This window comes from Gorilla gorilla, chromosome 4 (assembly GCF_029281585.2).
Source record: "Gorilla gorilla gorilla isolate KB3781 chromosome 4, NHGRI_mGorGor1-v2.1_pri, whole genome shotgun sequence".
NCBI lineage: Eukaryota > Metazoa > Chordata > Mammalia > Primates > Hominidae > Gorilla > Gorilla gorilla.
Window position 1 is genome coordinate 177,890,216 of NC_073228.2, and position 18,059 is coordinate 177,908,274.

Sequence of the window (18,059 nt, forward strand, 5' to 3'; positions counted from 1 at the left end):
AGCTGGAACTGATGGCCTTGGGAGCCTGGGGGAGTGGGGGGCTTGCTCAAAGGGGAAGTCTGGGAAGGCTTCCTGGTGTATGTGTGGAGCACCCTCTAAGTGGGAGGCCGTGGGAGGCATGCCAGTAGCAGACAGCCTAGAACTTTCAGGAACTAGGACTGTCGTGTGTGTGTGTGTGTGTGTGTGTGTGTGTGTGTGTGTGTGTGTGTGTGTGTCTGGGGCAGGAACAATTAGTGAAGTGGGACAGGTAAGCAGGGACCAGATGATGGAAATAGCACAGTGCCAAGGAAATAATATGTGTTTTGGATCCAGGCAAACCTGGCTTCTAGGTCTTGCTTTACTACTAATTGGCTGGATAATCCATTATTTAATCCACAATTTACCCAACATCTGCAAGCCTCAGTTTTGCCATCTGAAAACCAGGAATATCAACAGTCCTCACTTTATGGAATCCTGGGTAGGACTTAGTGAGATGATACTTGTCAAGTGCTGAGTAGCTGATGATTTAAGGATGTGAGTTTCTTGCCCTCCTTTATTCAGAAGCCAGACAAAGGATTTCGAACATTGTCTTGTTCCAATGACAGTCTCCAGGCTACTTGCATTCAAACCTCCTGGATTTGTGTGGAAAATGCTGATTTCTGGGTGTTATCATAGAACAAGGGGATCAGAATCTATGTGTACTCAGGACTCTGCATCTTACCATTCTCTTTAGATGGTTCTGATGCTTAGTCAAGTCATAGACCTGCTATGCCAGGAGATGGGAAGTCAGGGGAGGGCTTTCAGCCCCACCATGCAATGTTCAGAAGAGTAATTTAAGAAGATAGCTTTGGTGGCCAATAGGGAGAATAGTTAGGGTCGGGGATGCAGGAAGGGTCAGAGAGGAAATGATCCCTGTCAAAGGTGCTTTTCTGCCCCATTAATATGAATCATCAGCAAAACCCTTAAAGGGTGGGGCCCTCGGGCCCTGGGGAAGGTCAAACACAGAGGGTATGGCCCTGCCCTTGAGGGGCTGTCAGTTGGTTGGGGAGGACGGATCACAGATGTAATACAGTGTAATACCCAGGCAACACAGAGTAATACCCAGTGGCTTCGTGCTGAGGCGATAGTCGAACCAAATTCATAAATCCTGCATAATTATAAAAATAACAACAATGACAACAAGAAGCATTAATTTGTCACTTTAGCATTTACATGACTCTATTTCCTTTTGCATTAATCATCTTGATTGTACCTCATGATAGTTTTTTGTACACTAGCGCACTGATTTAGAGCCATTGTGTAGGTGGTGGGGTCAAGGCTTGTCTTGATTCTGAGGTGGCCCAGACTCGGCACGTGAGGATGCTCTATGTGATTATACAAAGTTGGAGGGGCCACAGTGTGTAAAATGGAATGGAGCAGAAGGAATCAAGATTTAAGCTGGGATCCATGTAGATGGGAACAAGAAGCAAGCCTGTAAAAACATATGGGGGATTGATGGCAGGATTATAATAAGTGTTTTTCCTTTTGGATTTTCAATATTGTTCTTATAATAATGGTGCAATATATTTTTAATAAAAATGAACTGTAATGTTATTGTAGGTTTATAGGCAGTCTAACATATGGTTAACCAGCTGGGCTTCTGAGTGAGACAGGTCTGAGTTGTAATCCTCACCCTGCCCCTCAGATATGTAAGGTCTTTCCATCTATCTCTGATACAACACTGTACAATGGGCGCATTGATAGCACCTACTTCATGGAGTTGCAGGGGCATGAAGTATTGAAATGTATGTAAGCATTCCATGTATGCTAATTAACTAAAGGCATTCCCGGGAAAGGCTGAGCATCTACTAGGATAGGCTAGGCCTATCCTGAGGGCTTTTATGCACTACCATGCCCCGCCATCCAACAGCTATTGTGAAGCAGCCATCAGTGTCACCTACCTTTCAGAGAAGTAAGCTGAGGATTCCAAAGGGTAAGCAACTTTCCCCGGTTCATTGGTGAGCAGGTGGCGAGCTGTGCTTTCAGTCTAGACCTTCTGGCTTCGAAGGCTCTGCTTCATTCACTACTTGGTACTAGGGGAAGGGCTAAAAAAAACCCAGGTGTCATCTGGGCAGAAGTTACAGAGGTTGCAACCCCTTTGAACTTTCTGCTCAAGCCCTATTGTCAGGATCTTTGGGGCTCAGCCAGGAACAAGGTGCCGGGAGGCCTAATTCTGTCTCTGGAGGTTCCAGCTGCCACATACAGAAGGCAAATGTCTGTTTGGCAGCCCTGTTTTTATTTCCCCACAAAGTTTAATTTCCCTGATGTGAGTGGTTCTATTGCTTTGAGGTTTCCAGGGTTTGCATTCTTCATAAAAAAGACTGGTTTATTGTGCACTGTGGTGTTAAGATGTGGCAGTACCTGAGTGTTAATGAAGTTCATGTTTCCTGACATGATGAGGGTCCTAGATCAGCATCCTGGCTTGACAGTGGAAGGGTTTTTGGTTTTCTCCACTGTCTTCCTAATTCCTGAGGTTTCTACCTGGGTGGTGACATATCTTCCTAGAATAAGTTTACAGTATGCATCGTGCATGGTATCTTGCTTCGTTGCACCATTACAAGCAAATGTAGCTGCAGGACAGGAAAATACATATCACAACGCCAATTAAGGTATGGTTAGGGTTGAGGGCTTTAGAATGAGATACTCCAGAGTTCTAAGCAGGCTGTACTCCTTCAGTAACCATGTGGCCTCAGACAAGTTACTAAACCTCTCTGTGCTTCAGTTTCTACAGCTGTAAAATGGGGGTAATAATTCAGCTTCCAGGGCTATCATGAGGTTTAAAGGAGATCACACATAAAAATCACTCGCCAAATGCCTCACTCATTATTGAATTGTCAATAAGTGATTGTTATTATCAGGTAAGCCCATAGGCTGGGCCAGTAATACCAGGCAATTTATAGGCACCATCTCATTTAATCTTCACAGCAGTCCTATGGGGTGGGATTGATTTTTCTGGTCCCCATTTAACAGATGAAGAAAAAGGGGCTCAGAGAGATGAAGCATCTTACCCAAGGTCACACAGCTCATCAGAAGCAGAAGCGAGATTGACTCCTGGCACGATGTGGCCATAGTTACCTCAGAGAACTGCCTAAATACTTTCCAGAATGCAGGGTCCAGCTCTTCCAGCTGTCAGAGAGAAGCTTCTCATCTTTGAGGGGCACAGCAGGCAGACAAAGAGGCCACTTCAGGGTCAACTAAGAATTCTTCCAGCATCAGACAAACTATACTTCAGATGACCATATGCAGTGATTTCATCCAACTGGGTTCTTCCCTTCAGTCACTCTGCCAAGCTGTAGAACAGTTAAGACGGGTCCTGAAAACTCACTGCAGCCAGTGAGTTTTGTACCAAAAGTGAGGATAAGGTTTGGGCTAGGGAATGAATTAGCCTCTCCCCTATCCCATGCCAGGTCATGAGTTGGAAGTTGGGAATAAGATTTGGTCCCTGTCCACATGACACACACAATGAACAATTGTGATCCAGTGGGCTGAGTGCTAAGTGGTAGATGGATGCACAAAGTGTAATGAGAGCAAAAATAGGCAAAGGAAGGCTTCTCAGAGGAGGTGACATGGTGAGTTGGGCTTTGAAGCATGACTAGGAGTTCACCAAGGGGAGAGTGGCTGAAAAGATATGCAAGAGCAGTTCATATGGCAGTCTTCCTGAGTGGTTGGAGCTTTTGAAGTCCATGCTGAGGAGCATGGCAGACAATATGGGGGAAGAGAGGAGTCCACATTTGTAGCACGTATACCAGGCACTGCGGGAGGGCGCTGTGTTCATTTCCTGGAGCTGCCAAAACAAATGACCATAAACTGTGTGGCTGAATGCAACAGAAACTTGTTCTCTCACAGTTCAGGATGTCAGACATCCACTGCTGAGGTGCTGTCAGGGCCACATTTCCTCTGAAGTCTCCAGGGAAGAATCTCTCCTTTCCTCTTTGGGCTTGTGGTGAGCGCAGGTGTTCCCAGGCTTGTGGATGCATCACTCAAATCCCGCCTCCCGTTTTCATGTGGCTTCTCTTCTCTCTGTGGGTCTGTCTCCCTCTGCATGTCTCTAATAGGGGCACTGCTTGAATTCAGGGCCTGCCTGCATAATCCAGGATGATTTCATCTCAAGATTCTTAACTAAATTACATCTGCAAAGGCCCCTTTTCTAAATAAGATCACATTGACAGGTTCTGGAGATTTGGATGTGGGCATGTATTTCAGGGGCCACCACTCAACCCACTTTCAGGTCCCACATGCATTATCCCACGTAACCCTCAGAACTCTGAGAGACAGATGTTGTTACAATTCCCCTTTGACAGAAAAGGAAACTCAAAAGATTAAAGGTAGACTTTATGCAAGCAGGGATTCGCCTGTCCTCTTTTTATGCCCAATGTGTGCAGTTATCTCTGACACACTGTAGGTGCTCAGTTAATAATTAGTGAATAAAATATCTCAGCTCAAGCTTTATGAGGAGCATAGCATAGGCTAAGAGCCCAGGCCACACTACATAGAACTAGATGCCAGGCTGGATTACTTAATGAGCTGTGTGACCTTGAGAAAATTATGCAACCTTTCTGTGCCTTAGTCTTCTCATCTGAAAAATGAGGATACAATACCACCTACCTCATAGGGCTGTTGTAAGGTTTGCAAGAGCAAATCCATGTACAGTGCCAAGAACAGTGCCTGGCACAATCAGTGCCTAGTAAATGGAAGTGAGAAGTATTACCCCACACTGCGTCCCAAGAGGGGCGGCAGACAGGTGAGGTTAATTAAAGTGCCCTAGGAGAAGTGTCTTGAAGAGCTGTGATCAGACAGCATAGCGGCTCAACACTGCCTGAGGACTTTTGGGGAAGACTTAGGGGAGGAGGAGGAGATAGTTGAGCTGAGTCTAGGGTGAGCAGGGACTTGACAGGCTGAGGAGTGGGAACTGGCATTCTAGGCAGAGACCAGCAGCTGCAAGATCATGGGGGTGGGGAAAACTGGGGTACCTGGAGCTTGGAGGGCCAGGGTTGGGGCTGAAAAGGGAATGGAGGTTAAATCCAAAAATGCCTTGTCTGCTCTGCCAAGGAGATGAGCCCTCATCCTGTAGGTGTGGTGGCTCGTTCATCAGGGAAGCAGTGTGACCAAGTTGGCTTGTTGGAGAGTCTAGGGCGGACTGGAAGCCTAGAGGCTGGAGGCCCAGGAGCAGTGAGGCTGCTGCACCCAGGGGAGAGGTGATGGTGGTCTGGCCAGGGGGCTTATGATGAATATGGGGGCAGGGGGAGGGAGATAAGCGGTGTCAGAGGCAAAAGCTGCCAGAGCTGGTGTCTGCCTGTGCATGGCTCTGGGGGAAAAGTGGAGGCAGGGGTCGCTGCAGAGTCAGGCCCCAGATGCGGTGGGCAGCGCTGCCTCCTGCCACGGCTGAGGCTGGTCAGGGGCATGGTGAGGTCAAGATGCCCATGAGATAACTTGGTGCTTTTTCTCGACTTACCTCTTACCAACTGGGGAACCTTGGGGAAGTCACTTCACCTCTCAGAGCCTCACTTTCTCCATCAGCAAAATGGGGATAATAATTCTACTTCGTATGATTGTGACGATAGTGTACACTACATTCCTAATAACTCTTAGCATCTGTTGTTATTGTTACGACTCCTGCCACTGTGATTAGATGGAGGGAGGGTCATGGGGCAGCGGTCGCTGTGACTAGTCCCGGCACATCTTTGCCAGAGTCGCCAACTCTGTGCTCTATTTTGAATTCTTCCTGTCTTCTGTCTTGGATCTCACAAGCCTGAAGAGGAATCTTGGGTGCATCTTCGTGGGTGCCAGCCCAAACCCTGATTCTCCTCAAGGTTAAGGTTCTTTTGTTGGGCACATGTGTGGGGTGGCAGGGTTGAGGAGAGGGAAGAGAACAGGAGGAGACATGCAGGTGCTTCCGAGCGCCACTACATCTGCACACGGCACGGTTTGGGCCAGGTTGCACGTCTGTCTGCTTGTGGATGTCTGGGGGGAGGCTGTGTGTGTGTATGTGTGTATGTCTGTGTGTGTGTGTCTTTCTCAGTGTGTGTGTCTCTGTATGTGTGTAACTATGTGTGTGTGTCTGTATGTCTCTGTGTGTGTAACTGTGTGTGTGTCTCTGTGTCTCTGTGTGTGTGTAACTGTGTGTGTGTCTGTGTTTGTCTGTGTGTGTGTCTCTGTGTGTGTGTTTCTCTCTCAGTGAGTGTGTGTATGAGTATCTGTGTGTCTGTGTGTGTCTCTTTGTGTGTGTTTGTCTCTGTGTGTGTCTCTGTGTCTGTGTGTGTGTCTGTGTCTCTGTGTGTGTACCTTTCTCTCTCAGTATGTGTGTCTCTGTGTGTGTGTGTTACTGTGTGTGTGAGTGTGTCTCTCTGTGTGTGTCTGTGTGTATGACTGTGTGTGTGTCTGTGTATGTGTGTGTGTGTGTCTGTGTGTCTGTCTCTCTCTCTCTGTCTCTCTGGTCTTAATTCAACTCAACACTGCAGGTCAGGAAATGTTTCTGATCCCCACTTTGTATGAGTCACTACTGGGCACAGAGAAAAGGGTGCGACTCGCTTGCTGCCCGAGGCCTTCCCAGCAGAAGGTGGCTGGTAGGCGAGAGGGGTGTTGGGGATGCAGTGTGCTCCTATGGAGGAGGAACTGAAGCAGGCCCCAGCTACAGAGCAGGGATGGATTAGGGGTTCAGGGCTGGAGCTGAATGCTGAGGAGATGTTCTCCTTGCTGAGGAAGGGCACACGGGGGCTCCAGGCCTGGCCCAAGGCCCAGAGAAGCAACTGCAGGAGCTGTCAGGGTGCCGGGGCTGGAGGGGACAGTGTGAGCCAGTGGGGAGAGCTACATGAGACTGGAGGGTGATTGAGGGCGTGCAGGCTGAGCAAAGATGTTACCCCGACAGCACCAGGGCTGCCTCTGTGGGGAGCTACTGTCTTGGGCAGGACAAGGGTGCTATTGGCCTCCAAAGCCCTAGGGGGCTGGACCCTGCCTTCCTTCCAGCCTCACCTCAGCGTTCTCTGCTCCTTGTCCCCTTCGTCACAGCCAGACTGCTTCTTCCAGGCCCTCTGGAACCTCGAGCTCCTCTTCCTTGTAGGATCTCTGGGCGTCCTAGAATGCTGCAGTGCTCTGGCCCGGGGTTGCCTGGAGCCCAGTCCCCTCTCGCTTCCAGGGCCACCCCGTCAAAGGGCCCCCTTTGTGTGCTCTGTTCAGACCACATTCAGTGCTTGGTTTGTGGTTATTTCTTTGGTGAATTGCTCATCGAATGTCTCACTCTCTCCCTCCTGGGAACTCCTCGAGGCAATGACTGTGCATAGCATCTGGTTCACAGTAGGCCCTTTAGTAGACTCGCACTGAGCGGACGATGAGTGGCTGAGTGAGTGGATGAGGGGAGACGGGTGCGGAGAGTGCGATTCCGTGGTGAGGACTGTGCCTGTAATGAAACCCTCCAATTTAGCGCTGGAGAACTAGCGAGCTGTTTATCGCGAGGCTCAGGTTGTTAAATTCAAGAAGTGAAACCAAGGGCTTTAGAACGTCTCTGAGGATGGAGGTTATATAAACCGAGTCAATAAATATTGATGTGGAGTCCGGCTTTCATGTTCAGAGGTGCTTTGTGGGGAGGTGGGAGTTTCTCTCTCCGGCCCTCTTAGGCTCGCCCGGCATGGCGGGAGCTTTGTTGCAGGGATCAGGCACGTAGGCCCCTGAATTTCACAAATCCACCAGAAAGGGAGGCCGGGGAGGCCAGGTCCAGCAGGATGCCTCGCAGAACTGAAACCTGCCTGTAGGAAATCTCGCCCTGGAACCAAACCAGGACTCTCCAGCTCCCGCCCCACCCCAGCAACCACTGACAACTCCGTCATCCAGAATCCAGAAAGCTCACCAGTGGAACTCGCCGGCCTGAGCCGGCCCTTCCTCCTCTTGTCTCGCAGTGCTGTGCTCACCTCCTATGCCATCTTAGGCCATTGACTCCACCCCATTGCCCCGTCTGGCCTCAGCATCTGGGACACGCCCTACTATATCAGCCTGCCTACTGGCCCCCTTGCCTTCAGCCATCCCCCTGCAAACATGCCTCCTGTTGCCCCCAGAGACATCACTCCAAAACATAATTCTCACCTTGTCGCTTCCCTGCTTAGAACTGTCACTGGCTCCCTGTTGTCCTTGAGATCAAGTCCAAGTGTAATCTGTTCTCTGCCCCCTGCCCAGGCCCCCAGGCTTCCCCATCACTCACACCCCTTGGGCCAGCCATGCCAAGGCCTGTGATGCCTTCAGAACAGCCCATGTGCTCTCCACATTCTATCCAGGGCTGATGCCATTTCCTCTGCTCAGAGCCTTCTTCCCCTTAATCCTAATGTTCTTCCATGGAGTCACTTCTGATGTCACATCCCCCAGGAGGACTTCCGTGATGCCCCTGCCCCCAGGTTGGTTAGGTCCAGCAGCCGCCTGTGCTGATGGCCTCAGTCATGGTGTCACCTCTGCATTGCAAGTGTCTGCACCCATCGGTCCATCTCTCCCTCCTCCTGTAGACTGTGAGGCCTCAAGAGAGAGCCTATGCCTGATTCACCACAACATACTCTCTGACCTCCCCAGACTCTTAGGGAATGATTGGCCTTCAGTTGCAGAAGTTACCAAAATTCAGGACAGGGAGGCAAACTCTCCTTCAGCTAAGACAGCCTCCATTGAGCCTAATTCTGGGGTCATGGAGCATGTGGGGCAGCCTGGCGGAAGTTAGCCCTGCTTGGGCAGAATCCCATGGGCTGGGCTGCACCCGTAGCAACCAGTCAGCATTAGACCCTTGACTCTGACAGTCACGGAGGACACCCCGGCAAGTGTCAGCACACAGGACTGCTTGCATGTGGGGACCACGTGGGGGCTTCGAAACATGCTGAGGCCTGGACTGCACCCCCAGAGATTCTGGTGTAGTTGGTTTGAGATAGGGCTAGAGCACCAGGATCATCTGAAACGTTTGAATCCCAGGGGATTCTAACATGTGCAGCTGCTTGAGAACCACTCACAGCTAGTCCTACTAGAGCAGCGCTTCTCTTCCTGGTTACACACGGTAATTACCTGGACAGCCTTGTCCTGGACCCAGGGAATTAGAATCCATGGGGGTGGTGACAACCTAGGCATCAGCATTTCCGAGCTCCTCAGCTGCTTCTAATGTGAAGCAGGGTTTGAAACCACTACCTCCAAGGTACCTCCCTCCCTCCCTTTTCTTTTTCCAGAAGCATTTGCTGGAGGCCTGCTCTGTGCTCATGGTCTCTAGCCCTGGTGGTGCTTTGGTGACTCAGCCCCTGCAGTTCCTATTTGGGATTTCTTAACTCAGGGGACATTAGCAGTGGAAGAGCTCACCCTGTAAAGGGAACCTGTCCCACAGGCAGGCTTGCTGGGTCCTGCACCAGCTCCTAGTACCCCTTTACTAACCTGCTGCTGACCAGGGGCCATATCCAGCTCTGTCTGGGCACGTCCATACCCATGTTGGGAGGTCTTGCCCAGCTCCTGAGTCTCTCAAGAGGCCTGGGACTCTGCCTAGACAAGGTTTGGGGTTGCACATGGTCATTGGGATGGGAAGCTTTCCAGCAGCTCCCTCAGACCCTGCATCAGGCTGGAGGCAATGGCAGGCTGGGGCTGAGGCTCTGAACTCCAGCCTGAGCATGCACGAGCTCTACAGCTGCACTGTAGTCTGTGGATGAGCCTGCGACTATAGGCAACTCTCTTGGCTGGGCCCAGGTGTGTTCTCTTTGAGGGGAGGGGATGCCAGCAGGATTTTAATATCCCTTTAACAGAAAGGGTCACCACTTAGGAAATTGGCTCCCTGTCCCCAGGGCAGAGCTGCAGGTGCCAGGATGCTGCCTGAACTCTGGGCATTTATTTTTAAAAACTAAGAGAAAACTCATGTAACATAAACATAACGACTTTAAAGTGAGCAGCGCAGCGGCATTTAGTGCATTCATAATGTTGTGCGACCATCACCTCTGTCTAGTTTCAAAATGTTTTCATCACCCCAAAAGGAAACCCTACACCCCTTATCAGTCATTCCCCACTCCCCCAGACCCCCTAGTCCTAGCGGGCTCCAGTCTGCACCTGCCTCTGTGCATTTCCCCATTCTGGGAGTCTCATCAATGGAATCACATGACATGTGGCCATTGGCGTCTGGGTTCTTTGGCTCAGCATCATGTTTGAAGGGCCGTCTGCATCTGCAGCTGGTCCTTCATTCCCTTTCATGGCTGAGTAACATTCCGCTGCATGGATAGACCACAATTTGTTTATTCATTCATCAGCAGATGGAAATTTGGGCTGTTTCTACCTTTTGGCTATTGGGAAATCTGAGCATTTAAAATTTTTTTATATCTCTACTCCAAACACATGTTGATCATGTGTTCCTAGGTCCTCAGCATTTGTGAGTCGTGGTCTTGGGTGGCCTCCTTTCCTGTACTATTCAAATAGGAGTTTCCTAGGGTGCATATGTGTCTTCAGGGTATCTCTTGCTTTAAGTCCAACTTCTCTTGATTTCTCCACCTCGGGTCCACCTCTTGCCTGCGTGATACTGGACTGATCTCTGCACCATCTCATCCCATACTGTTATCACTCCAATCCAGGGCAGGAGGCTGATAAGCATGCAACAGGCTTCAACTTCTGGCTTGGGGTAATGGAGAGAATGGACAGCACATGGTGTCAACAGTAGCTTAAAACTGAATGTTACACAGTACTGTCCTAAAACTTCATATACACATTCATTAGGAATTGCTCATGGACGGTGTCTGCTCATGAGATTTGGACAGAATCCTCCCGACATCCCTCTTCCTCTTTTCCTTTTCAAATTCCTCCCGTCCAGTATTTAAAACTGCCAACAGACAACTCCATATTTTTGGAGCAATGTAGACTCCTGTCTCCTCCTTTCCTTATAAACATGCCCTGGGGTGGGAAAGAGATGGCATGGGCACTCCCAAAGTTAATTTTATTCTTTTTCTGAATCAAAAGGAACCTTTCCTCCATGAGAAGCATCCTGCCATATTTCTAGGCCAACTGACTAAAAGGGACACCAGCTTTAAAAAATAACACACACACAAATTCTGCTTGTAATATTAGATGCCCCGGTATCATGGGGACTTCCCTGCCCCCTTGTACATAGATGGTGGGATGGGGTCAGTGCAAGCCTAGAGGTGCCTCTGAAGTTAACCAATTACTGATTTCAGATGAATCCTGATGGTGCCCCCACTTTGTTTGGTGTTGTATTATTTTTTTTAAAGGTTGCTTTCAGATAGTGGACAGGAACTGGGTTATATTTAAGCTGGAGACCACTGCAGGCTTTCGAGCAGAAAAGGGCCATGCTTTGTTTTATTTATTTATTTATTTATTTATTTATTTATTTATTTATGTATTTATTTAGATGGAGTCTCACTCTGTCACCCAGGCTGGAGTGCTGTGGCACAATCTCGGCTCACTGCAGCCTCCTCCTCCCAGGTTCAAGCCATTCTCCTGCCTCAGCCTCCCCAGTAGCTGGGATCACAGGTGCCTGCCACCACCCCGGCTTTTTTTTTTTTTTTTTTTTGTATTTTTAGTAGAGACAGGGTTTCGCCATATTGGGCAGGCTGGTCACGAACTCCTGACCTCAAGTGATCTTCCTACCTCGGCCTCCCAAAGTGCTGAGATTACAGGTGTGAGCCACTGCACCTGGCCCCTGCATTGTTTTAGATTTTACAAAGCTCTCTGGTTGCTGTGTGCTGAATACACCCTAGAGGACAAGGAAGTCGTCACTAGTTAGAAGGCTGTTAGATGCTGCAGGTGAGAGACGATGATGGCTTCCACCCGGTTGGACATGATTGAGGTGGTAAAAAGTGGTCAGATTATGGGTGTATTTGAAGGCAGAAATGATCGTTTCTTCTGGTAGATTGGATGTGGTGTGTGAGAAAAAGGGAGTCATGGATGACTTCAGGATATTTGGCCTGAGTGACTGCAAATGTGAAATTGACATGTTCTGAGATGAAGAAGAATGCAGGTGGAGCAGGTTTGAGTTGGGAGGAGAGCGGGAATCCGGTTTGGGAATGTGTTGAAAGTGTGTATTAGATGTCCAAGTAGAGGCGAAAGAAGCAGTTGATGTCCGAGGTTGCAATGCACCAGTGGTGGGGCGCGGTGGGGATGTAAAGCAGGAAGCACTGGAAGTGACGGCTTAATGATCAACTCCCCCACATCCCACATAGTTATAAGGAAAAGGAAAATGAGGGGGAAATCACATGTTAAATCAGAAAGGAGTGGTTGGGCGCAGTGGCTCATGCCTGTAATCCTAGTACTTTGGGAGGCCGAAGCAGGTGGATCACCTGAGGTCAGGAGTTCAAGACCAGCCTGGCCAACATGGTGAAACCCTGTCTCTACTAAACCCTGTCTCTACTAAAAAATACAAAAATTAGCCAGGTGTGGTGGTGGGTGCCTGTGATCCCAGCTACTCGGAAGGCTGAGGCAGGGAGAAGCACTTGAACCTGGGAGGTGAAGGTTGCAGTGAGCTGAGATGGTGCCATTGCACTCCAGCTCTCCAGCCTGGGTGACAGAGTGAGACTCCGTCTCACAAAAACAAACAAATAAACAAACAAACAAAAAAAACAAAACAAAAAAATGGAGCTTCAGAGATTATCCTGCAGAAGGGGGAAAGAGGCCCAAAGAGCGCAGGTAATTTGCCTAAGACTGCAAGTTAGTAACCAAGCCAAGACAGAGCCAGTTCCTTGGGCCTGTCCCCCTTTCTAGCACGCCATGCTGCCTGCCAGTTCTAGGCTCTGAAAGCTGCATACGGGGACTGAAGGTGGGCAGACTGAGGCTGGATGACTTAATTTTGTATTCCTCCAGGTCACCATCCTTGTCAGCCTGGCCCTAGCTTTCCTTGCGTGCATTGTGTTCCTGGTGGTTTACAAAGCCTTCACCTATGATCACAGCTGCCCAGAGGGATTCGTCTATAAGGTAAGACGTGGTTGAGTAGTCCCAGGCCACTATCAAATTCAGTTAGAGGGTTGATCAATGTCTTCTCTTCACTGGTGTCCAAATTCTGGGTATGACGACCTCCCTACCGACTGTTTAAAATGGAATATGTGTTTGGCAAGGAGTTTCCAAGTTTTCTTGAGGGACTCAGTCTCCAGTAGGCAGTAGAGTTCCTCCCCCAAGATGGTGCTCTCCAGGGTCAGGAGGTGGTCCAGCTTCGACGGCACATCAGCAATGAGGGAAGCAGCTCACTACCTCTTGACATGGATTGTTCCATTTTGGGAAAGCTCGGCTTGGTGCGGGTCTTCCTGGCTCAATGGCTGTTTGCTTACCCTTGCAGTGGCCCTCCAGAGGTGTGAAGGCAGGGCTGGTGCCTCTGAGGTTCTTTGAAGCTCTGTCTCCAAGTCTCCCCTTGACCCACACTCTGATTAAACTCCTTCTCTGAAAGAACAGAACCTGCTGCATGACCTCTGGGAGTTTTCTTGCCCCTCTGAACCTTGTTTTCTTGCCTGCAAAATGGGGGCTCATAATGCCTTTTCCCAGGAGTTTTGGGAGGCCTTAAGGAGAGAATTTAAGTAAAATCAGTTAACAAAGGGCCTATTAGATAATGAACTCTCAACAAATGTTAGTTGCAATAAAGACAGAGTCTGTTTCAGAGCGAACACAGCTGATACTATTAATATTTATAATTACCATTTGCTGAGTATCTCTAATACATCAGACCCTTTGCTAGATGTTTCCTTAAACATTATCTCAATTGAGCTGTACAACCATTCTGAGAAATAGGGTTTCTTTGGCTCCCATTTCACATATGAGGAATTAAATGTAGAGAGTGTTTAGTTAAGAAGGTTTTCCAAGACATCACAATAATTATGTTTTGATGTGGGGAGATCAAATAGGAAGTGTGCCAGCCTGAAAATGTGTATCCTTCGGTTCTGCACTGCCTAGATTACACTCCAATCTGACCGCCTCTAGCTGGTTGACTCACCTATCACCTGGTTGCCTCTCTGGGCCACTGCTCACAGCCAATGACTGTTCATTTCCTCCATTATATACTTGCATCTCTTTTCTCTTATATCAGAAGTCTTGGCTCCTAACAACATTCACGTAATGATGTATTTGCCTTATCCTACTATATATATAGAACAGTCACAAAATAGCACCAATGTTACTACTAAGAGGTAGTGAACCTGGAGACTACTGAACGAACTTGGAGGTTTCTCTGCAACTCCATGTGTTCTTAGAATACACTCCACCAAGGGTATAATCTGACTTCCTAGACTTCCATGGAGGCAGTTCAGATCTGGCTTCCTAGATTACACTCCAAGTGGTCAGAAGCTGAGGTTCTGAGACCATCCTGACCAACGTGGAGAAACCCCATCTCTACTAAAAATACAAAATTAGCCAGGCGTGGTGGCTCATGCCTGTAATCCCAGCTACTTGGGAGGCTGAGGCAGGAGAATCACTTTAACCTGGGAAGTGGAGGTTGCGGTGAGCCGAGGTCGCGCCATTGCACTCCAGCCTGGAGGGACAGAGCGAGACTCTGTCTCAAAAAAAAAGAAGCTGAGGTTCTGGAAGACTCAAAACAATGGGAACAGTAGGGGACAGTTGAATAAACTGTGACACATCCACACAGTGGACGTCACTACAACTGGGAAAATAAGGAAGGAAGGCCTCCATACACGGAAAGAGAATGCTCTTTAAGATAGTAAGGATGAATGATGGAAGGAAGGTCCTGCCTATGTGTGGGCAAAGGGGAGGTGAGCGCTATTTGCTTATTGTTTTGGAAAGAAATTCAGGAAGGATAAATTTTAAAAATTAATAAAAATGGTTCATCAGGAGGAAGGGATGGACGCAAGGCTTCTTCGGATCTATCTTCTTAAATATTTGTCCTTGAAATATGTAAATGTTTGACATATTTAAAAATAAATAAATGAGAAAAAACAAGAGGTTCATTGTTTAAAGAACCTAGCTCTATATCAAGTTAAGGACATAAACGTGCAAAGAAAATAAATATTTCAACCGGTTGTAGACGACAGCATGTTCGCCTCACACCCTTGGTGGAGCGTATTCTAAGGACACATGGAGCTGCAGAGAAACCTCCAAGTTCGTCCGGTAGTCCCCAGGTTCATTGCCTCTTAGTAGTAACTTTGGTGCTATTTTGTGACTGTTCTATATTTATTGTAGGATAATGCAAATACATCATTACATGAATGTTGTTAGGAATGAAGCCTTTTTTTTTTTTTTTTGCGACGGACTCTCACTCTGTCACCCACGCTGGAGTGCAGTGGTGCCATCTCGGCTCACTGCAATCTCTGCCTCCTGGGTTCAAGCAATTCTCCTGCCTCAGCCTCCTGAGTAGCTGGGATTACAGGTGTGCACCACCATGCCCAGCTATTTTTTGTATTTTTAGTAGAGATGGGGTTTCACTGTGTTGGTCAGGCTGGTGTTGAACTCCTGACCTCATGATCTGCCTGCCTCGGCCTCCCAAAGTGCTGGGATTACAGGCGTGAGCCACCGCATCCGGCAAGACTTTTGATATAAGAGAAAAGAGATGCAAGTATAAAATAGAGGAAATAAATAGTCATTGGCTGTGAACAACAGCCCAGAGAGGCAACAAGGGGACAGGTGAATCAGCCAGATAGAGGGAGTCTGTGGGGGTCTCTACAGCATCCACTACAGCCGGACAGTCAGTAGGCAGAGAAGGCTGGCCTTGAATCAGTGTCAATATCAGGTTCAGGTCGTCTGGCTTCTTCTAAGTGGAGCTTTGCTGTTTGTGCTGGTGCTGGTGTTGGGAAGGCTGCTGCATGCCAGGCCCAGGTCAGGAGCTGTCACCTGCCCTCTGGCTGACAGCCTGATGCAGCTGCACTCCAGTCAGGGTGGCTGTGTTGCTGGGCAGGTTGGGAGCAGTTTGCTGAATGACCCCTGACTCTGTCTCTTTCTTCCCCAGCACAAACGCTGTATCCCAGCCTCCCTGGATGCTTACTACTCCTCCCAGGACCCCAATTCCAGAAGCCGCTTCTACACAGTCATCAGCCACTACAGCGTGGCCAAGCAGAGCACTGCCCGGGCCATCGGGCCGTGGCTGTCGGCAGCCGCTGTCATCCATGAGCCCAAGCCGCCCAAGACCCAGGGCCACTAGAGGCCTGCCCCAGCCAGAATGGGGGGCGGGGTGGAGAGGAGGACCCCCACTGGCTAAGCCAAGCTCCAGTTACAAGACAACACTGTACTCCTGGGATATGGGGGCGGGGGCGGGGCGGGGCAGGGCAGGGTGGGGGGAAGAACGCACCAAACACGTGGTGTATGCTGGAGTTGTCTGAACCGATATTTCTTTCTGTTCCTTGGTATTGTTGATTCGTCGCCGAGTCAGGCTCATGTACAAAGGCATGTTTCGTGTTGATTGTTCCCATGTAAGATATTTTTAAAGCCACTGCTTATTCTTTGTTAGGAAAATGTAACAGCAGAAAAGGAAAGAAACAAAGAACATGAACAAAAAGCATTAAACTGGCTCCATCGGAAGACGTTGAAGGGCAGTGAAGAGCACAGACTCTGTGGGCTTCTTAGATAAGAAAACGTAGCTTCAGTGGGGGCTCCAGGGTTGCAGAGTATGTGAGTGACACAGACCGGGACTATTCCATTAGCCTGTGGTCTGCAGGGTAGGCCCGCAGGAAATGAGGAATGGCCGAGCTGGAGAGAAGAGCTGATTTTGGCATTACTAAGCCCAGAATGCACATAACCCATAGTGAAATGTGCTGGCCTCTGGTGCATTTTGCAAGATGAGCACAAACTTTCTGGGCCTCCATCCTAGGACCTGGGCAGACCCACATGGCCTGGGCTCTGAATGCCCACCCTGCGACGGTGGGTTCTGCATCAGCAAACGCTGAGGAGTGGGTAGATTTTCTTTGTCTTTTGCTTGCATTTTCTAGATCCACACCTGGATACTGCCCATGTTGATGAGACAGCAGCGGGGGGAGAGGGAGGGAAGGAAGGTGCGGCTGCAAGAAGGAAGGCACGGGACAGGCATGTGACACTAGGCCACAAGCAATAAGCACAGGCACCTGACTTTTAAGTTTTTGTTTGTTTGTTGTTTCCCAAAGTGCTGATAACAATAACAACAACAATAGGATTCCAACCAGGAGCCTCAAGTGACAGCCAGGAAGAGACCTGAAGGTTGGGGCCACCACAATGCCAAATCGTTTCTAAAGGAAGCTGAAAAATGGGACTGTCTTTTGCCCACTTCGTTGTGTTAAAAGGGGACATTTGTCCAAACTCCCCAACCGAGTTCTAGAAGCTCCTGACAAGGAGGCAGCATCCAGCCTTGACCAGGCCTCCCAGTTCCCTGGAACCCTATCAGGCCCTCCCCTGCCTCTCTCAAATGTTTCAGGGAGGCCAGTTCTGCAGGGTGTCAGCTCCAGGACCCACAGGGCCAGAACCAGCTGGGAGAATTGGTTATTTGAGATGTGGTACCGCTTCCTCACAAGTCTCCGACAGGCCATGTAAAGGGTATTTTTTTGTGGCTTGCTGTGTTGCTGAGATCATCGTATGCAACAGCTGGGTAATAAGACTAGCATAGCTCAAACTATCCTGCCAAACGCTCTCATCTGATTTTTCCTCCCTTCTCCCCCAACCTCCAATCACCCTGAGTCACCTGTAAATTCATTTGTCATTCAAAGCGGAATAACAAGTTGTCCCTAGCAAAACCGCTGAGCGCTTTATAATTTTGTGGTGTATTTTTGTCAGTAGGTAGCAGAGGCTGAAGTATTTTTTGGTGTAATTCTTGAAATTTTCTGACAGGAAACAAATAAAGATAGATGTGTCTGAGAGTCTTGACCTTCCTTTGCAATGTTCTTTATCTCCTGCTCAGTGAGCCTGATGGGGAAGATGCTGGGGGTGGGGGTCCCAGAGGGCAGGGTGAGCCCTACAGTGTCCTGTTGGGCTGGGGCTAGAATTGGACTGTAGGGGAATGTCCATCCTCAGGCAACTGGGGCCTGAGATGGTGTTGCGGTCCTAAGGAAGGACCAAGAGGTGTACCTGGCTGCTTATCTGCCAGCTCAATGTCCTTCATGCAGCAGATGCCTACTGGGCAGCTTCTAGGGCCAGGCTGTGCTGGGCATGGG

At 49.0% G+C, this 18,059-nt stretch overlaps 1 protein-coding gene and 1 long non-coding RNA gene across 2 annotated transcripts in view; one reads left to right on the forward strand and one right to left on the reverse strand.

Annotated features, from left to right (window-relative positions):
- The window catches only part of NSG2 (neuronal vesicle trafficking associated 2), a 62,832-nt gene extending 45,067 nt beyond the window's left edge, over positions 1-17,765 (forward strand). Inside the window, exons 4-5 of the mRNA XM_004043028.5 lie at positions 12,814-12,924; positions 15,893-17,765. Of these exons, the coding sequence (XP_004043076.1) occupies positions 12,814-12,924; positions 15,893-16,084 (303 nt within the window). The 3' untranslated portion in view covers positions 16,085-17,765. The remainder of the gene's footprint in view (positions 1-12,813; positions 12,925-15,892) is intronic.
- Positions 1,120-3,651, reverse strand: LOC129533655 (uncharacterized). Its single transcript, XR_008679954.1, has 3 exons — positions 3,094-3,651; positions 1,920-2,063; positions 1,120-1,450 (listed from the first exon to the last, which is right to left on the reverse strand). It is a non-coding gene; the product is annotated as an uncharacterized lncRNA (long non-coding RNA).
- Positions 17,766-18,059: the final 294 nt, after the last annotated feature.